General features: G+C 36.9%; 1 protein-coding gene across 1 annotated transcript in view; it reads left to right on the top strand.

Annotated features, from left to right (window-relative positions):
- Positions 1-14,680, top strand: part of LOC117122201 — a 42,473-nt gene extending 27,793 nt beyond the window's left edge. Inside the window, exons 13-27 of the mRNA XM_033267710.1 lie at positions 592-796; positions 1,274-1,425; positions 3,704-3,936; positions 4,090-4,302; positions 4,733-4,865; positions 5,799-5,903; positions 6,407-6,555; positions 7,336-7,518; positions 8,199-8,322; positions 8,702-8,935; positions 9,402-9,558; positions 11,079-11,261; positions 11,952-12,112; positions 12,428-12,703; positions 13,158-14,680. Of these exons, the coding sequence (XP_033123601.1) occupies positions 592-796; positions 1,274-1,425; positions 3,704-3,936; positions 4,090-4,302; positions 4,733-4,865; positions 5,799-5,903; positions 6,407-6,555; positions 7,336-7,518; positions 8,199-8,322; positions 8,702-8,935; positions 9,402-9,558; positions 11,079-11,261; positions 11,952-12,112; positions 12,428-12,703; positions 13,158-13,729 (3,080 nt within the window). The 3' untranslated portion in view covers positions 13,730-14,680. The remainder of the gene's footprint in view (positions 1-591; positions 797-1,273; positions 1,426-3,703; positions 3,937-4,089; positions 4,303-4,732; positions 4,866-5,798; positions 5,904-6,406; positions 6,556-7,335; positions 7,519-8,198; positions 8,323-8,701; positions 8,936-9,401; positions 9,559-11,078; positions 11,262-11,951; positions 12,113-12,427; positions 12,704-13,157) is intronic.
- The last annotated feature ends 683 nt before the right edge of the window (positions 14,681-15,363 follow it).

Here is a 15,363-nt window from a genome sequence, read left to right as displayed (position 1 = left end):
CTTTTTTTGTTATTTTTTTTTTGTATAGATGTGTATAAGAGACAGATATATATCTATATATATATATATACTCAGTGTAAAATACGATGAGATGACAAATACTTGGTAGACTTCAAACACAAAATACCATCACATGTGGATTACATTATACTTTATATGATATCTGTATATACTGTATAAATGATAGGTATGTATATCTAACCATAGAAACGAGTATCAAGTTGTGAAGAAAACAGCAATTTAAAACAGGTTGAGAAGTTTAATACTGTACATAAATCCTTTAGACCTTAATATAGATATAATTACTCCGAATGTCATTATACTTTTGGTGACGTGACGTCATTTCTATTCAACAATTTTAGTGCCTTTGCATTTCCATGATAATTAATGCACATTGCCGCTATATTCCGAATTTATATTACAGTTAATGACATTCTGTGAGATGTTTATATTCTCTTTATAACTTTAAATATCTATATTGGTCTCATTGTGAATGCAACGTAATCTGGAAGCACACTTAACACACATTGTTAAAGAAGGTAGTCATTAAAGAAACGCTTTTATCATGTACTTAATTTTTACTTTTGACAGCTGTAGACAGCGGCTCCCCTGAACTGTCTATCAATGGAAGTTTAATCGATGCCAATACAGATTACATATTTCAGCTTACCGTAACCAACTTTCTCGGCCAATCAGATTCAACGTATCTTAGTGTTTACCGCTCGTCCATCCTAGCACCTCAAGTTCAGGTGTTTGCTGATGGGGCAGACATCGAAGGCGTGAAGGTTTCTGAGAGGTAGGCTGGATTTAAATTTAGGTGATGTATTAACATTTGCCTCTGGCGCAGCGCTGACACCAAAACATAATCAGACACAAATGATAGGATTCATACTGATTCATATTGCCTGAGTAAAATCTGGAAAGTCCTAAAAAACTAAATTAAAATTAGAGTGCCGTCACTTCATAGAATGCATATACCTCCGCCCTGTGGCTTAAATACCGAAATACACGAAGGGCAATTATGGGCGATTCCATTATTTACTTTTATGCTCGGAGTTGGTTAAGTTACAAAAAAAAAATTTAAATTAAGAAACTTATACCCACACGCTATTATGTTGAACAGATTGCATATTTGTATTATATTATATATTTTCTCTCTTACTGATATCTATTTTAAGATAGTAGTAGGACTGTCGCTTCTGAAGCTTCATTACTTAAAAATATCAGTAATTTTCATACATTCTGCTCCTGCATTGATATTTTTCAAATATAGTTTCCATCTCTCGACTCTTGTGACGTATTACTCGGCATGCGTGCCACCAGGAGAAACGTCTTTCGAATGGTCTACTAATAATACGGACGTAGCCATGAACATTAAGACAATGTTTACTCGATCGCTGCACGTTTCATCCAAGTCACTACCAGGTAAACAAAAGTTTTTTTTTCTCTCTTTCGTAGGAGTTTAACCCACTTTTATTTCTTTCTCTTTTTGTTACTTTTCTTTTTTTTCTGCTTCTAATACATATTTAAAAGAAAATGAGTATACTAAAATAAAAACAATTGCACTTAGGAGGGGTCAGTCCACAATGGCTGACTATCTTTCTTTTTTTTTTTAACATCCTTCCACTTGTAATACTTTCTAAATATTTTTTTTTACCAAGATGTAATTAACATTATTAACATCGTACATTAAAAAATTTCTTCAAGTTAACTTTTTCATAAAAAAAAACAAAAAAAACAAAAAAAAAAACCATTTATATACATATACACTGCACATATACATAATATTATTTTCTTTTTAAATCCAACCTTTACCTTTCATGGGAATTTCATTCTCCTTTATTTCTTTCTTTTTTTGTTATTTTTTTTGTGTGTATGGAATACACTCACATACATATATATTTCACACTCATGATATATATCTATATCCGTATACATCCATGCACATACATACATATGCACACATACACATACGCACACATATACACCCATACATACATATATATACATACATATACAAACATATATATATATATATATATATATATATATACATATACATATACAACCCCATACATATACACAGGCCACATATCGTCGCTCACATCACGAACTAACACAATTAAATTCAATTGTGTTAGTTCGTGAAACCAAAAAAGCGCGTCAAAATACGCGCTGTTGTCGTTAAGGACTTTTTGTGTGGTAAAGAATACAAAATTGCTTGACAACCAATACGCGCTCGTTTTAACGCGCTACTATGATTTCACGAACTAACACAATCTACTTTGATTGTGTTAGTTCGTGATGTGAGCGACGATATACAACCCCATACATATACACAGGCCACATATACATACATATACATTCTTTAACACAAGGTAAACAAAAGTTGTTATAAAACTAGCCACTAGCATGAGTATTTGTCAATGGGCCGAGAGGGGGAGTAGTTTTACCCCCTGTCACCCGACCCCAAATAACGCTCCTTTGCGGCCAATAAGGCCCGATCCACTATTGTGAAAAGAATGAGTGATACAAGTCTATTTTTACGACAACCGAACGATGTTCCTATATATGGTCATGATGTGATATCATCATTACTATATTTAGGTATGTCACATGTTTTTGTCAAATAGTGTGCACAGGGCTTTAGGATCTTAATGCCTACATTATCTTCTAGTCTTTCGTTGATATCTATAAAAAAAAATCTAAAGTTACAATACACACATTTGTGTTGTCGATTCAGGTCTTGTTATTGACTTTATTATTGATGGTATTGTACATTCAAGGCATGTTATTGATTTTATTATTTATGGTCAATAGCTTTTTAGGCTGGAATTAGCTTTTCAACAACACATTTCTATAAATAAGTCTTTGTTGGTCTTTCTTCGTGTATTACATACCAGAAAATCCGATCCATCAATCACATCAATAATGTATGTGCTTTGGCTACTGGCTGGGTAAGTGTCACATTACTGGGGGCTCGGCGTGACAAATGGAGTTATAATAATATTCAACATGCCTTCTCTAATTTCGCATTGATCGTTGAATTTGATGCGAATCAAGCTTGGTTTAGTGGATGTGTGGCGGTATTTTTACATGTTCTTGCTGCTCAGACCATTGCTAGTGTTGTTACACAAAAAACGGCATTTTATGTATTTTCTTATATTATTTAGTTTATGAATTTCGACAAACCAGCCACGAATTAGGTCTATTAACTCGATACAAAGTAAATTAATATACCGAATGCGCCAGTGGGAAGCCCCCTGCCCCCACCCTCCTTGTCGGGGAGAGTTGTCCCTCCCTCTGTCGGAGAGAAAAACCGCAATTCGTCGGAAAGGATTTTTTTTTTTTTTTTTTTTTTGCATTTTCTACAATATAGTTATAGACTCCAAAATCGATTAAATAAGCATTTGAAACCCCTAAATTGTCATTGATCACTTTCGTAACATTTTGAGCGACGCCTGACCACGCCTATTTTTTTCTTGTCGGGGACATCGACCTATCGTCGGGGACCTCAGACCTCCGTGGGGCAAATCCTGGCGCCACTCCTGGACACCTCTACTTATCTTAATTTGCTGTGTTTCAATGTGTAAATCACTAACAGGAAAGTATACTTTTTAATACTCATTTACTTTTTTGACACATACACAATATGACTTATTAGCCTGCTACAGTATATTCTCCCCTGTGTTTGGCTCCTAAGGTGGCGAAGACATCCAGTTCACAGTCAAAGTTTATAGGTCCAGCGACCCGACATCATTCGTATTGACATCGATCCTCGTCACTACTGTCAAATCAGACTTGGTAGCCCGTATCAAGGGTGGCGATGAGTTCACTGTTGGACGTGCAAGTGGTAATGTGCAGCTTGATGGGTCTCTGTCCTTTGACCCGGATGAAGAAGCTCGTGATTGGGTTTATGAGTGGCAATGTTTACAGGTAGGGCCTATGTGTATTTTTTAATGTTAGTTTTTTCACTGTTTTATAGCTGTCTCTTATACACATCTAGATGTGTATAGGACACAGCAATTAAACTGTTTATCATCTTGATACCTTCCGACGAAAATTGACCCTACCGGCGTCAATTTGTAGGTTGACGACAACAGTGCATGCTGGTCTTTTGATCCCGATAATATTGGAAATCTCGTCGTTGATTCGTCAAACTCAGGTAGTCAAATTCTCGAGTTTGACGCCTTAGCGTTAGAGGCCGATAAAACATACAAGTTTACTCTGATTGTAAGCAAAGAATTGAGATCCGCTTCGGCCGTTGTCTCCATTGCTGTTGTGAACGGTGATCCACCAAAGGTGGGTTCATTGATTATAATATCTAGGCATATGTCATTTTATATCCAATTACTTAGTGATTGATCAAAGACAATTAAAGGAATCACAACAGCGACCCATGGAGTACTGTTATTGTCCTTTTTCAACTAAGCTAATCCGCCATTTACTAGGGAATTTATTTTTTAGCCTACAAACTTCACCGAGGCTGAAACTGCTTAAATAATAACAAATTGGCTCTGAGGTAATGTCAAATGAGGTTTTATTTAATTGATTTTATATGCTAACATTTGCTGTAGTTAAAAGAGCGCAATCTAAGTTGGCCTAGCATTTCATCAAATTACTTCAGTTTTGTTAACCATGGAATGATCCATTTTGAGTATCTAATAACAATCTACTAAATCAATTAGATGATTATTTATTTTGATTTTGTATATTATTCGTATGTTTCAAGGTGGAGGTACAACCAGTAAGTGACACGGGGAAGGTCAGCGACAATGAAAACATCTTCATCTCTGCCTTTATCAGCCACTCCGTAACGGCAGAGATTACTGACGCTACCTGGATAGCAACCGATACTGACTCAGGTATACATCATAAATCCATCTGGGAGTTCTCGAAAAGCCTTCTTCTTTAATTTCTAGCTCGGCGATACGCCTATATAATAATAAGTCCATAAGTTTAGTGTGTATAATATAATAATAATATCTTTATTTAATCCAGCTTTACAAAATCATACAAAAATAAAGAGGAGGGGGTTAGAACAAAGGAGGAACAAGTTCCAATACCCGAAGGTTTTATCTGCACAGACATAAATTACTAAATAAATAACTTTCATAGATATTTACATATCAAGATGAGACAAAAGCACATTCTTAAAAGAGGAAAAGTGAATCGCATTGACAAATTTCAATGGGAAGGGAGTTCAACGCTGGCATACGGCCAAGAAATGAACATTTAAGTGCATTACACTTTGCAAAAGGGATGGAGTGTGTTGGGAACTCACTCTTTTAATTAATCTTAAACAAGAAGTCAGTGCCTGTAAGCTTGCGAAATAAATTGAAAAAAAAAAAGAGTAAGTACTTTCTCAAACTTTAAGAGAACATAACCGAAATTTACCTAATCGTTCGGAATAATTAAACAATCAGCATGATGGTGAATAATGTTGATTAACTAAGAACCGGGGGTTAGTATAGTATTTCCAAACAAATAAACATCTGAGATAATGTTGGGCAAAATTCGTTCAATTTGATTTTACATTGCACAAATGTTAGTTGATATTATCAAAGATACTAGAAATACAATAAAGTTATAGAGCACTCGCTGAGCAAAAGTGAGGCGGATATACGTCACATCTTTCACGCAAATCCAGTCGTAAGCGACGCCCCATTGTTTCCCACCATGGATTTCGGTGGAACACTTTTTTTCTGTGGATAACTCTATGTTTCTAAAAATATCTTTGATATTATTATTCGTATCAGACATTGTTATTAACTCACTATTATTGTCGTGTCATTCAGGCTATGGATTTGTAGACCTTGAGGATAGCCGTAACCTAGCGCTCCCACCACAGTTATTCAGGTTTCTACCTGGTTTCACCGTTTCCCTCTTGGGAATCAGAAAAGGTAAATTTGGTATTGATAGAACCTAATTGTATATAAAAGTGGTAGATTGTCCCGAGTGTCATTGCGGAGAATGGTGGTAGAACATGGTTGCGGTTAGTATAGGCGGAACATTTTCTCCGTCTTCCGTACCACAAACACAACGGAAAAAGTTTAAATAATGTCGGAAATACTGACACAAACAAAGAAAATATACTATTGGGAACATGCTTGGTATGATTTTATATAGACAAATGGTCTTGATTAAAAAAAAAAAAAACCCAAGAAAAGAAAGAACGCCCAAGACAATAACACTTGATTGGTTTTATAAGTTTTGTCTCTAAAACACAATCACACTATATAGATAATTAGAAATCCTTCATCTGTACAATCCAGTAAATGTGTACCAACTTTTGTAGATGATTAACAGTTCTACGGAAATTATTCCTACATTTAGATAACAAGAGATAATTATCAGCTAGTCTGAATAATTAATCAACGAATCTCAATTTTTGACCTAATTTCAGGAGTTCTTGAGCGAGGCACTGAATACTCGTTATCTGCTACAGTTTTCCAAGAGGACGGCCAAGAAAGTTCTGCCAAAATGTCGTTTGGCGTCCTCTCCGGCCCAACGTCTTGTGACTTCTCAATTAACGATTATGAGGAGTTAACAGAGGTATTACAATAATAGACAAACGAACACAAACCATTCACATAATATTACATGTCTTTAAACAACACTAGGCCTACAGTAAAGAAGTTTGATAAACACTAAGAATCATTCGACCTGGACCTTCTGACCTAAGGTCAACTATAAACTCTAACATGCAAATAATACTTAATATACTTGACCTATTAAAACACAACTGACATCATAATGCACCACAATACCAATAATGATTTTTTTATCTCAGAGTTTTGTAATTAAAATTTGTTTGAAACTGTTTGGATATCACGGACAACCCCCATTGATAAACGTGATTCGGTCTCAATCACTAAAAATCTATCTATACCAGGGGCGGGCATAAAAATCGGTCGGAGGGCCAAAGTGAATTTTTGATTTAACACCGAGGGCCACAACCAAACTTTGATGTTTCCAGTGAGCTTCCAAAAACCAAGCACTGCTTTTACATCACTTTATTCTCAGTTTTAATGTTACTTTTTACATATGATTGGTGTCGGACCGTCAAAAACAAGGTGTTTTCTAGACAATTTAATTGGCGAGCCGCAAACACAGGGTTTTTAATTCATTGTCGCGGGCCGCAAAAATATCGCTGACGGGCCGCATGCGGCCCGCGGGTCGCGCTTTGCCCACCTGTGTTCTATACAAATTATAGATGATAAAAATATATTTCGGTATTGTTATAATGAAGAAAAATAGTCTTAAATATCAGTATTGTTATAATGAAGAACCATATTCTTAAATATTTGTTTAATCAAACATAATTTTGTCTAGACCGAGATCAGAACAGAGAATTGTGTGACGTCAGATAACGCGTACCCCTTAAGCTACCAGCTTTTTGTTGTAAATAAAGAAGGAAACACAGAAGCAGTGACAGAGACGAGGTCAGATCCAACGTTTAGTATTCCGGGTAAATCAAAGATCGAAGGAAGCGATACACGTGACTACGCAATTAAGGTATACGCTGTTTTTTAATTTACTGGGTAGACTAGCAAATTTGGTAAAAAAAAAAAAGAAGTAATGCCTTTAACCACCAACTACAACCATTTCCCATTTATGTAATATCTAATGTACTTTACGTCTTCTTATCCATATACTTAAAGATTAATTTTTCTTTAGAAATCTGTTAATGTTATTTCATTGCTTGAACAAGTGGGGGGGGGGGTAAAAAGGAAAATATCTCCTTCATGTCGGAAAAGCAAGGACTCCATTGCGCATTGCGCATTGCGCAAGACGCTAAACATTCTTATTTCCCGATTCAAGTAAAGTTAGACATTTTGTGATTGCGATTTTTGTAATATTGTGGTCTAGCAGCACAGTTTGTACCATTCTAAACTAAGAAATTTTCCCCTCCCCCAGCGGATTTACTCGTAGACATTCATGAGACCGCTTCTTTGGTCGGAGCCCCTGTCGAACTGTAATACCTAGTGGAAAAATTCAAGGAGTACTACTGGTTTATCTCTTTCAGTAACAAAGCGTATCGCCTTTAAACTTCAGTAGAGTATATGTAGTAGCATTTTAATTAATAGGAGGCTACTTCATGCTCCTAATAACGGGGTTACCCTAAGTGTATTTCGCAAATCCAATCCAAATTCATATTTACCTGTAGATAAATGCAGTACTTTTTCACTTTACAGGTTTGTGATACGAACTTTATGTGCACGACGTACTTCGATTCAGCTATTGTTACCCATAACGAATTGAGCGCGGAGGAGGAAAATGAGTTCAAACATGAACATGTTACAACGTTGATATATTCAGGTAGGTCCCTATGTGTGTATAATGACGCTTTTGGAAAGAAGCGCCGATTTGAGCGATAACGGGGTCAGGTAAAGCAGTCTCTCGACGCGTTAGTCCATCCTTTGTTAAACATGAAAAGAAGGAGATACATTAGCCTTGTTGCAAAATGACTCTCTTTTCCCCCACGAAATATATACATTACTGCGTTCTTTAATTTGCACGTAAGTACACCAGACCAATGACATCATTTCGAGCAGTTGCGTCAGCATTTTCCCATTTACTTATAATGTTTAAATATTTACATATATACATAAGTACATATTTATATATTTATTTGTTTCTTTTGAGTGAATGCTTAACATATTTTGGCCAAGGTGATTATTGGTTTTTCTTTAAACAGGTGACTATCTTGGCGCTTTAGTTAATTTTAACGAGCTGCTATTCTTCAAGGCTGCCGATTCCCCAGAACGCCGTCGTCGCGATATCGTTGAGACGTCTTCAGACGATGTAACGGAACAACTTCAGTTGATATCGCTAGAAATTGACAACTCAGTCTTGACGACCAGTAGTGCTCTGACACTACTCGATCAAGCCAACCTTGTTAGAATTGCTGATATGTCCTTATCTGACCGAAGTAAGTCTTGCTATTAGTGGCGTACTTAGTATTACGGTATTGAAATGGGGGAGGAGGTGGGTGCTGATAAGGAAAAAAGGGGATAATGGTTAAGTGGGAGAACTCGATGATTTAAGGTAAGGAGTGTTAGCTGGCAAAGTAAGGAGATATGAGGGATTTTTAACTACTTCATCGTAAACAAATTTCAGTGGGGTGCGCCTGCGTGGCACAGTATTTACTGAGACGTGTGCAACTCCGTAGATGCTTCACTGCTTGTTATTCCGAAGTTTAACTTAAGTTCAGTGAACTTCCAAAATTCCAATATAATACACAGTACTTTTAACAAGGATGACTGACGAATTCAGTCAAACGACTTGACCACTCTATCAGCAACATATGATTCAACTAACATTCACTATGTGTTACTACAATCAAAGCATACATTATAGTGACTGCTAATATATAATTATATTCTTTTGCTCTTTAGATGAGTACATATCTTACATTGCAACAATCGTCCAAGTGTTCATTGATGACGGGACTGCTATTCCTACCAGTACATCGCAGTCAACACTTCAGAGGCTCACTGAAATCCGATCCAACCTCGACCCGACTTTCAATGCGAACATGTTAACGTCCATCGGGTAAGTCTTTCTGATCGTGGATTCTTCTTTTTTTTTTATAAAGTTGTTATCGATTGTGGTTTTATGGCGGTAATACCTCCTTGGTAAAGCGTTGTACTAATTCGAGTCAAAATATCGTGAGTGCAGGTCCTATGTTACATTACAATTACCATTGTGCAAGGCATTTTCTACCTTGTCTTTTTTCCAACAAGAGTACTAATGCAAAAAAACATCTATACGCTCGGTGAATGAGCTCTTTGAATTTATAGATAGTAGGAATAAAAAAAGCCCTATAAAACTAAACCTACTCCTTAAACAAAGCATGGTTGGTCATTAGCTCTGAGGAGTTCATCCGCCCTTTGTTCAACCATTTTTTTTTCTTGCTGCTGGTGTCCATTCACCCTCTCGCCGCTAAGACCACCGAATAGGGTTGCCAGAATCATTCTCTGGCGGCTCGACCGGATGCAGTTTATAACGTCGTACCCGGCGCACTATAATATTATTGAAAATACGCTTAAATAATAACTTAACCAATTTAACTAATTGGTTATCCTCTGCTGATGGCACCATCATGAAATTTCTGAATGAAGTTTTCAGGGTTTTGGAAATTTACTAAGAAGTGAATGTTTTGAAACAACGTTTACATAGTTTGAATTACAAGCATCTATAAGAATAGGCTACTCCATAAAGAGAGAAAGAGGACGTAGTAATATTACCCATGATTGATTATGAAAACAATGAAAGTAGTATAAATACAATGGGAAGAAAAAAACACCATCATGTTCTGTTTATAATAATACCTAAAATAGATTCTGGCCATTTGATATCTTATGAAAAATGAAGTTGCTCAACCTTTCCGAATAAAATAATCTATTTTATTTTAAGGAATGAAAACATTGTATTTAACAACATAGGCTATAGGTCGAAGCCTACAGTGAGAAAGTTGATTGAGACAAAATGTATATTGTGGAACTCAAACTAAGTTACGTAATGAACGGCGCAAAATAATATGAATGATGTAATACCCAATGATCGTGAAAATAAATCCACTACTCAATATCAAAAATCCATTAATGTGTACATGTACATTTTGACGAGTCGAGTGGCCGAGTGGTAAGACGGGGGCGCGGCTAACTACGGCCTTAACATCGGCACTGGTTCGAGCCGCTCAAGTTGGTAGAACCAAGTCCTCTCGCTCGGATAAAGAATTAAAATGTAAGTCCAGTGTACATATCTGGCTTGTGTGGACTTTAACTCATTGCATCTTTCGGAAGTGTAGGGGGGTTACCCCAATGCTATGTTTCATTTCAGCCCCTGTAGTTGTGAAATGATGTGTACTAAGCCTCTTTAGTAGTCACGGACCACGCCCATACGCAATTCAGCACAATAACGCTGCAAGTTATGGGTTATTCTCCTACCTTTACCTTTACCTCTTTATATGTTCTTATACTTTATCGAAATAAGGGGGGGGGGGTGGGCGAACATTTTTTTAAATATTGTGAATATTTTCTATTTAATAACCTAAATTTATCTTGGAATAGGTCCTTACAAGACACTTTGTTGAGTTCTCAGGCGGTGGATCTTGTTCTCGGCGAAGAACCTCAGGTGATGTCCACGTCTGACGTCACTACTAGTATTGCTAAGGCTATTCTGGGTGGTACCTTCACCACATCTTCATCTGCCACAGCCGCCACAGTGAATTTCGGCAGCCAATTGGAGAGCATGTAAGTTGAGTACTATTACTTTCTTACATAAATTAATATTTGGTTCAATTGGAAGAATGGTTAAACCTACATAATCGGATTTTTAAAACAAAAGGAATTGATTTACTTTGAATTTATTTATCTGATTGTGACATTTTTAACAAAAAGACGCATTCAGATGACTACTTAAAGTAAATCATTGGTCATCGTTAAGTTATTAGCAAATTTGGAAGTGGGCCTGTGTAGATTCATGTGGCAGTCGCAATGCAGCGTCAGCACTGGCAATTATTTATCTAAATGCACATTCTTTTAAAAACAGAAGGACGCATTCAGATGATATAAACAATTTAAAGTAGCTCGATTGGTTATAATTTAGAAACTAGAAAATATGAGTATAGCCCCTGGATACATGCATCAGACGCAGTGCAGCTTCCACTCATGATGGTGATTTCTGAAGGACGGACACCGGGAAACAAACCCCTTTTTTCTCATGAGTGTAGGCCTAATACTGTATTCTGAATGTGTACAAGACCAAGTTCTAGATTTACGTTGGACCAACGGCTTAAACATCTTCCAGGTGATGGTACACTATGACCTGTGTCACCTACATTGAGAGATTACCACATGTGTATTTAACCATAACCGTGCTGATTGTTTTAAGTTGTTAAAGTTTGACAAGTGATCTATTTCAGAATTATTTTCTTCCGACAGCTATGGTGGTGCATGGTCCTGCAACTCGGAAACTTGCTCCGGTGTTACAGTCATCTTCCTTAATTACGCCGATGACGTAGATTACCTCTCTACTACCGATGACGACAAGAATACGCGAGCATCTAGCATTATCAACATCAAGTTAGCTGACCCAAACAGCGGTAAATTCGATTTTCTTATATTTTGTAGAATCATGTTTCAAGTGATTTTTTACTAAAGCTTTGCACTCACTGCGCCCCGACAGTCGTGGGCAGACGCGATTCAATGGAGAATGCAATGCAACGGCGCGCGCGCAACTGTTCGTTTTTAATGACGATCCGTTCAGACTGCCGCCGACAATCAGCAGACGGCATCGCGTCGTCTAGCGTTCACAGGGAGCGGATTTACATTCATCGTACGACGCAGTAAGTTCAGTAGATGAGTAGTAAACAATCACTCTTTAATAATTGACATTTTTCTCTCTCTCTCACTCTCAGGTGAGGAGATTGAAATTTCCGACCTGACTGATCCAATAACGATGACGATCCCACTGACGAATGCACAAGCTGACGTCACATATGTGTGCCGATATTGGAACACCACTCATGGTGTATGGAGTGACGACTCAATGGCAACTGGCTCAGTATCAAGCACCGATGTTCAATGCCAGTCCTACCATCTCACCAATTTTGCTGTTTTCGCTGTTCCTATTGAAGGAGATAATGACCTTACATCAGGTACACCAGTAATCGAAGTTGAGAAAGAAGAGGAAGGTATGTAGGCGTGATCTTCTTAAACGAAAATCCAAATGTTTTAAAGTTGGGAACGACGCCGGGGTGGGTGTGGCCGGTAGGGGTTCTTACTCGTATGTGTAACATTGTAGATACTAACAAGTAATGCAGTAGGCCTATGTCTTTAATTTCTTTCTTGGTCTCATGGGTAATAATATCGATGTGTCTAGAGATGTGTCTATTGTTGTTGCTGGTAATTATATATCGGTAATAATAAACAAGGTTAAGGTTGGCAACAGTTGGGGTACACTCACATTGTCGAAATAGCGTACGGTACGGTATCCCTTGCCGCTGGCTAATAATACAGTATTCCATTCAAATTGGTGTTCCATTGCAGATTGGCGTTGTATTACTACAAGCCTACATGTGATCCACGTTGCAAACGTTAGGCCTATACTTTCTGTGTTGGTTTTTAAACACTAATTTTCTTTTGCAGGATTGTTGATGTATCTACTTATTTTCGGAGGGATTGCTGTATTGTTGTTGCTGGTAATTGTTATTCTTGTTATCGTGCTCCACAAGAAACCTAAGAAGTCACTCGAAGAAGAAGATGGATCTCGTAAGACCAAAAATCATGCACCACAGCCTGCACCAGCACCACAGCAAGCATCAGCTCCACCAGCAGCAGAAACAGCAGACCAACCACAACAACAGGCCCCTCAAATTCACACTGTTCTCCAACCAATCTATATTCAGCAACCATACCCATATACAACTCAGCCATTTAATCAAACGCCCGTCATTCCCGGTAATCAACCAGCAGTAACCCTGGTTTCGCCAAATGGTGAGCTCAAATCCTCCACCCTACCCGATTACACTGCGTCTTCTGCTGGACAAAATCAATCAGGTAATTATTCCAGCTATGTACAGGCGTACACTGGTGGTATGGCACCCGTAATGGAATCGTCTATACCACTACCCCCAGCTTATACGCCGCCGTCCGTGGGAACTAGCGGGTCCACTTCTACAATCTCTGGCAGAAAAGTCACTATTACTGATCATTGTTAACCTCTAGTAGTTAATATAAGAAAAACGCCGCCGTCCTCTGACATCGGTACCACTCCTAAGATCTCTGACAGAAAAGTATCTATCACCAATGATTGTTACCCTGTAGTTAAATATGTATTAATGTGATATTTTGTGTTTCATGACGGATACCACATAAGCCTACATTACGTACAATGTTGATTTAAGTTCCGTAACCACTTTAAAAGCGAGCATCCAATTAATGGAACATGTTGCCTCAGACCATAATATATTATGCTTCAACTAAATCTGTCTTCAAATAGGCCTATATGTTGGAGCAGTATTTAATAAAACATTGAATTTGAGAACGTAATAGGAAAAACAATACATGTATTAAAAATAAATAAATAAATAAATAAACAAATAAAAAGGAAACAAGATTAAGGAACGCTAGAGGATGTTTAACAAATGTTCTCTAATTTTCTGGAACTATTGCATTGTCTGTTGGGGAAAGCCTTGTTCCGCTCATAAAGTTAATCACTTAATTGTTTATCGTTATCTTTTAGCTAGTTTCGAATTGATTAAATTTAACATTCCTTTATAGTTTTACTCATCTATTCATATGTATATATATATGTATGTATGTGTATAATGTACGTGTGTATATATATGTGTATATATTATGTATATATATATATATATATATATATATATATATTATTTTCGATTGTATCCTCATAGACAAGTTATTTTACCCTTAATTTTATTTGTTTTCATTTCTCTTGAATGTTCAATGTTTTTGTTATCTCTTTTATTTTTAAGGGCTTTCCCGCTGCAATCTTCTGAGCTTTTAAGGCATTTTCCCATTGTATTTGTCAAAAATGTTTATATTAATTATGAAAATGGAAATAAATGTTGAAACGAGGCTCCGGAGGAAAAATATGTTTGATATACTGATTTTTCTAAGACACAAAATGCATATTTGAGAATTAATAAGATACAGATTTTTAAATATTTAAAAACTGGAAGAAAAATGTGAAAAAAGGTTGATTACGTCCCCTCCCCCCCCCCCCCCCCAGTTTTTAAATATTCAAAAATATGTATATTAATATCCGCTTGCGAGTTTTTTTGTCAAATATGCTTTTATGTGCTTTAGAAAAATCAGGCCCAGGATTTGTCAATCTCAGCTTAGCAAATGTCTTAAGTCAAAAAAAGTTAAGATGTCCCTGATAAATATCTTAAGCTGATTTACTAAACCATCTTAGCAAAATCTTGGCTTAAAAGTCTTCGATGGCGCTTCCGTACAATTGACTTCCTAATTTTTCTCCGGAGCCTGGCTCCACTTTTTGGCAGGCCTCCACTTTCTGGCAGAAAATTATGTCTATGCATATTTGTTTATGATCGGAAAGAAATGCTAGTGTGTGCCCCCCCCCCCACTTTAAAAAAACGTTCCGCCAGCCCTGTACCAATTCCATTTAATCTATCGTATAACATACATATATTATATATTTTATGCAGAAGAAGTTAATTATATGTTAAACGTTTATTTATGCATATTTTACATTAAATGCCATGGTATCATATAGACTTAAGTTGGGCACACACTGCGCCTGACTGTTTGTCGGCGTCCGATTCCATAGCGAACGCAAGGTGGACGACGCGCGCACAACGGATTG

This window comes from Anneissia japonica, unplaced genomic scaffold, assembly GCF_011630105.1.
Source record: "Anneissia japonica isolate Jap-2015-1 unplaced genomic scaffold, ASM1163010v1 scaffold1208_len1460985_cov181, whole genome shotgun sequence".
Lineage (NCBI taxonomy): Eukaryota > Metazoa > Echinodermata > Crinoidea > Comatulida > Comatulidae > Anneissia > Anneissia japonica.
Note: the sequence above shows the minus strand (reverse complement) of the source record. Positions and strands in the feature narration are given on the sequence as shown.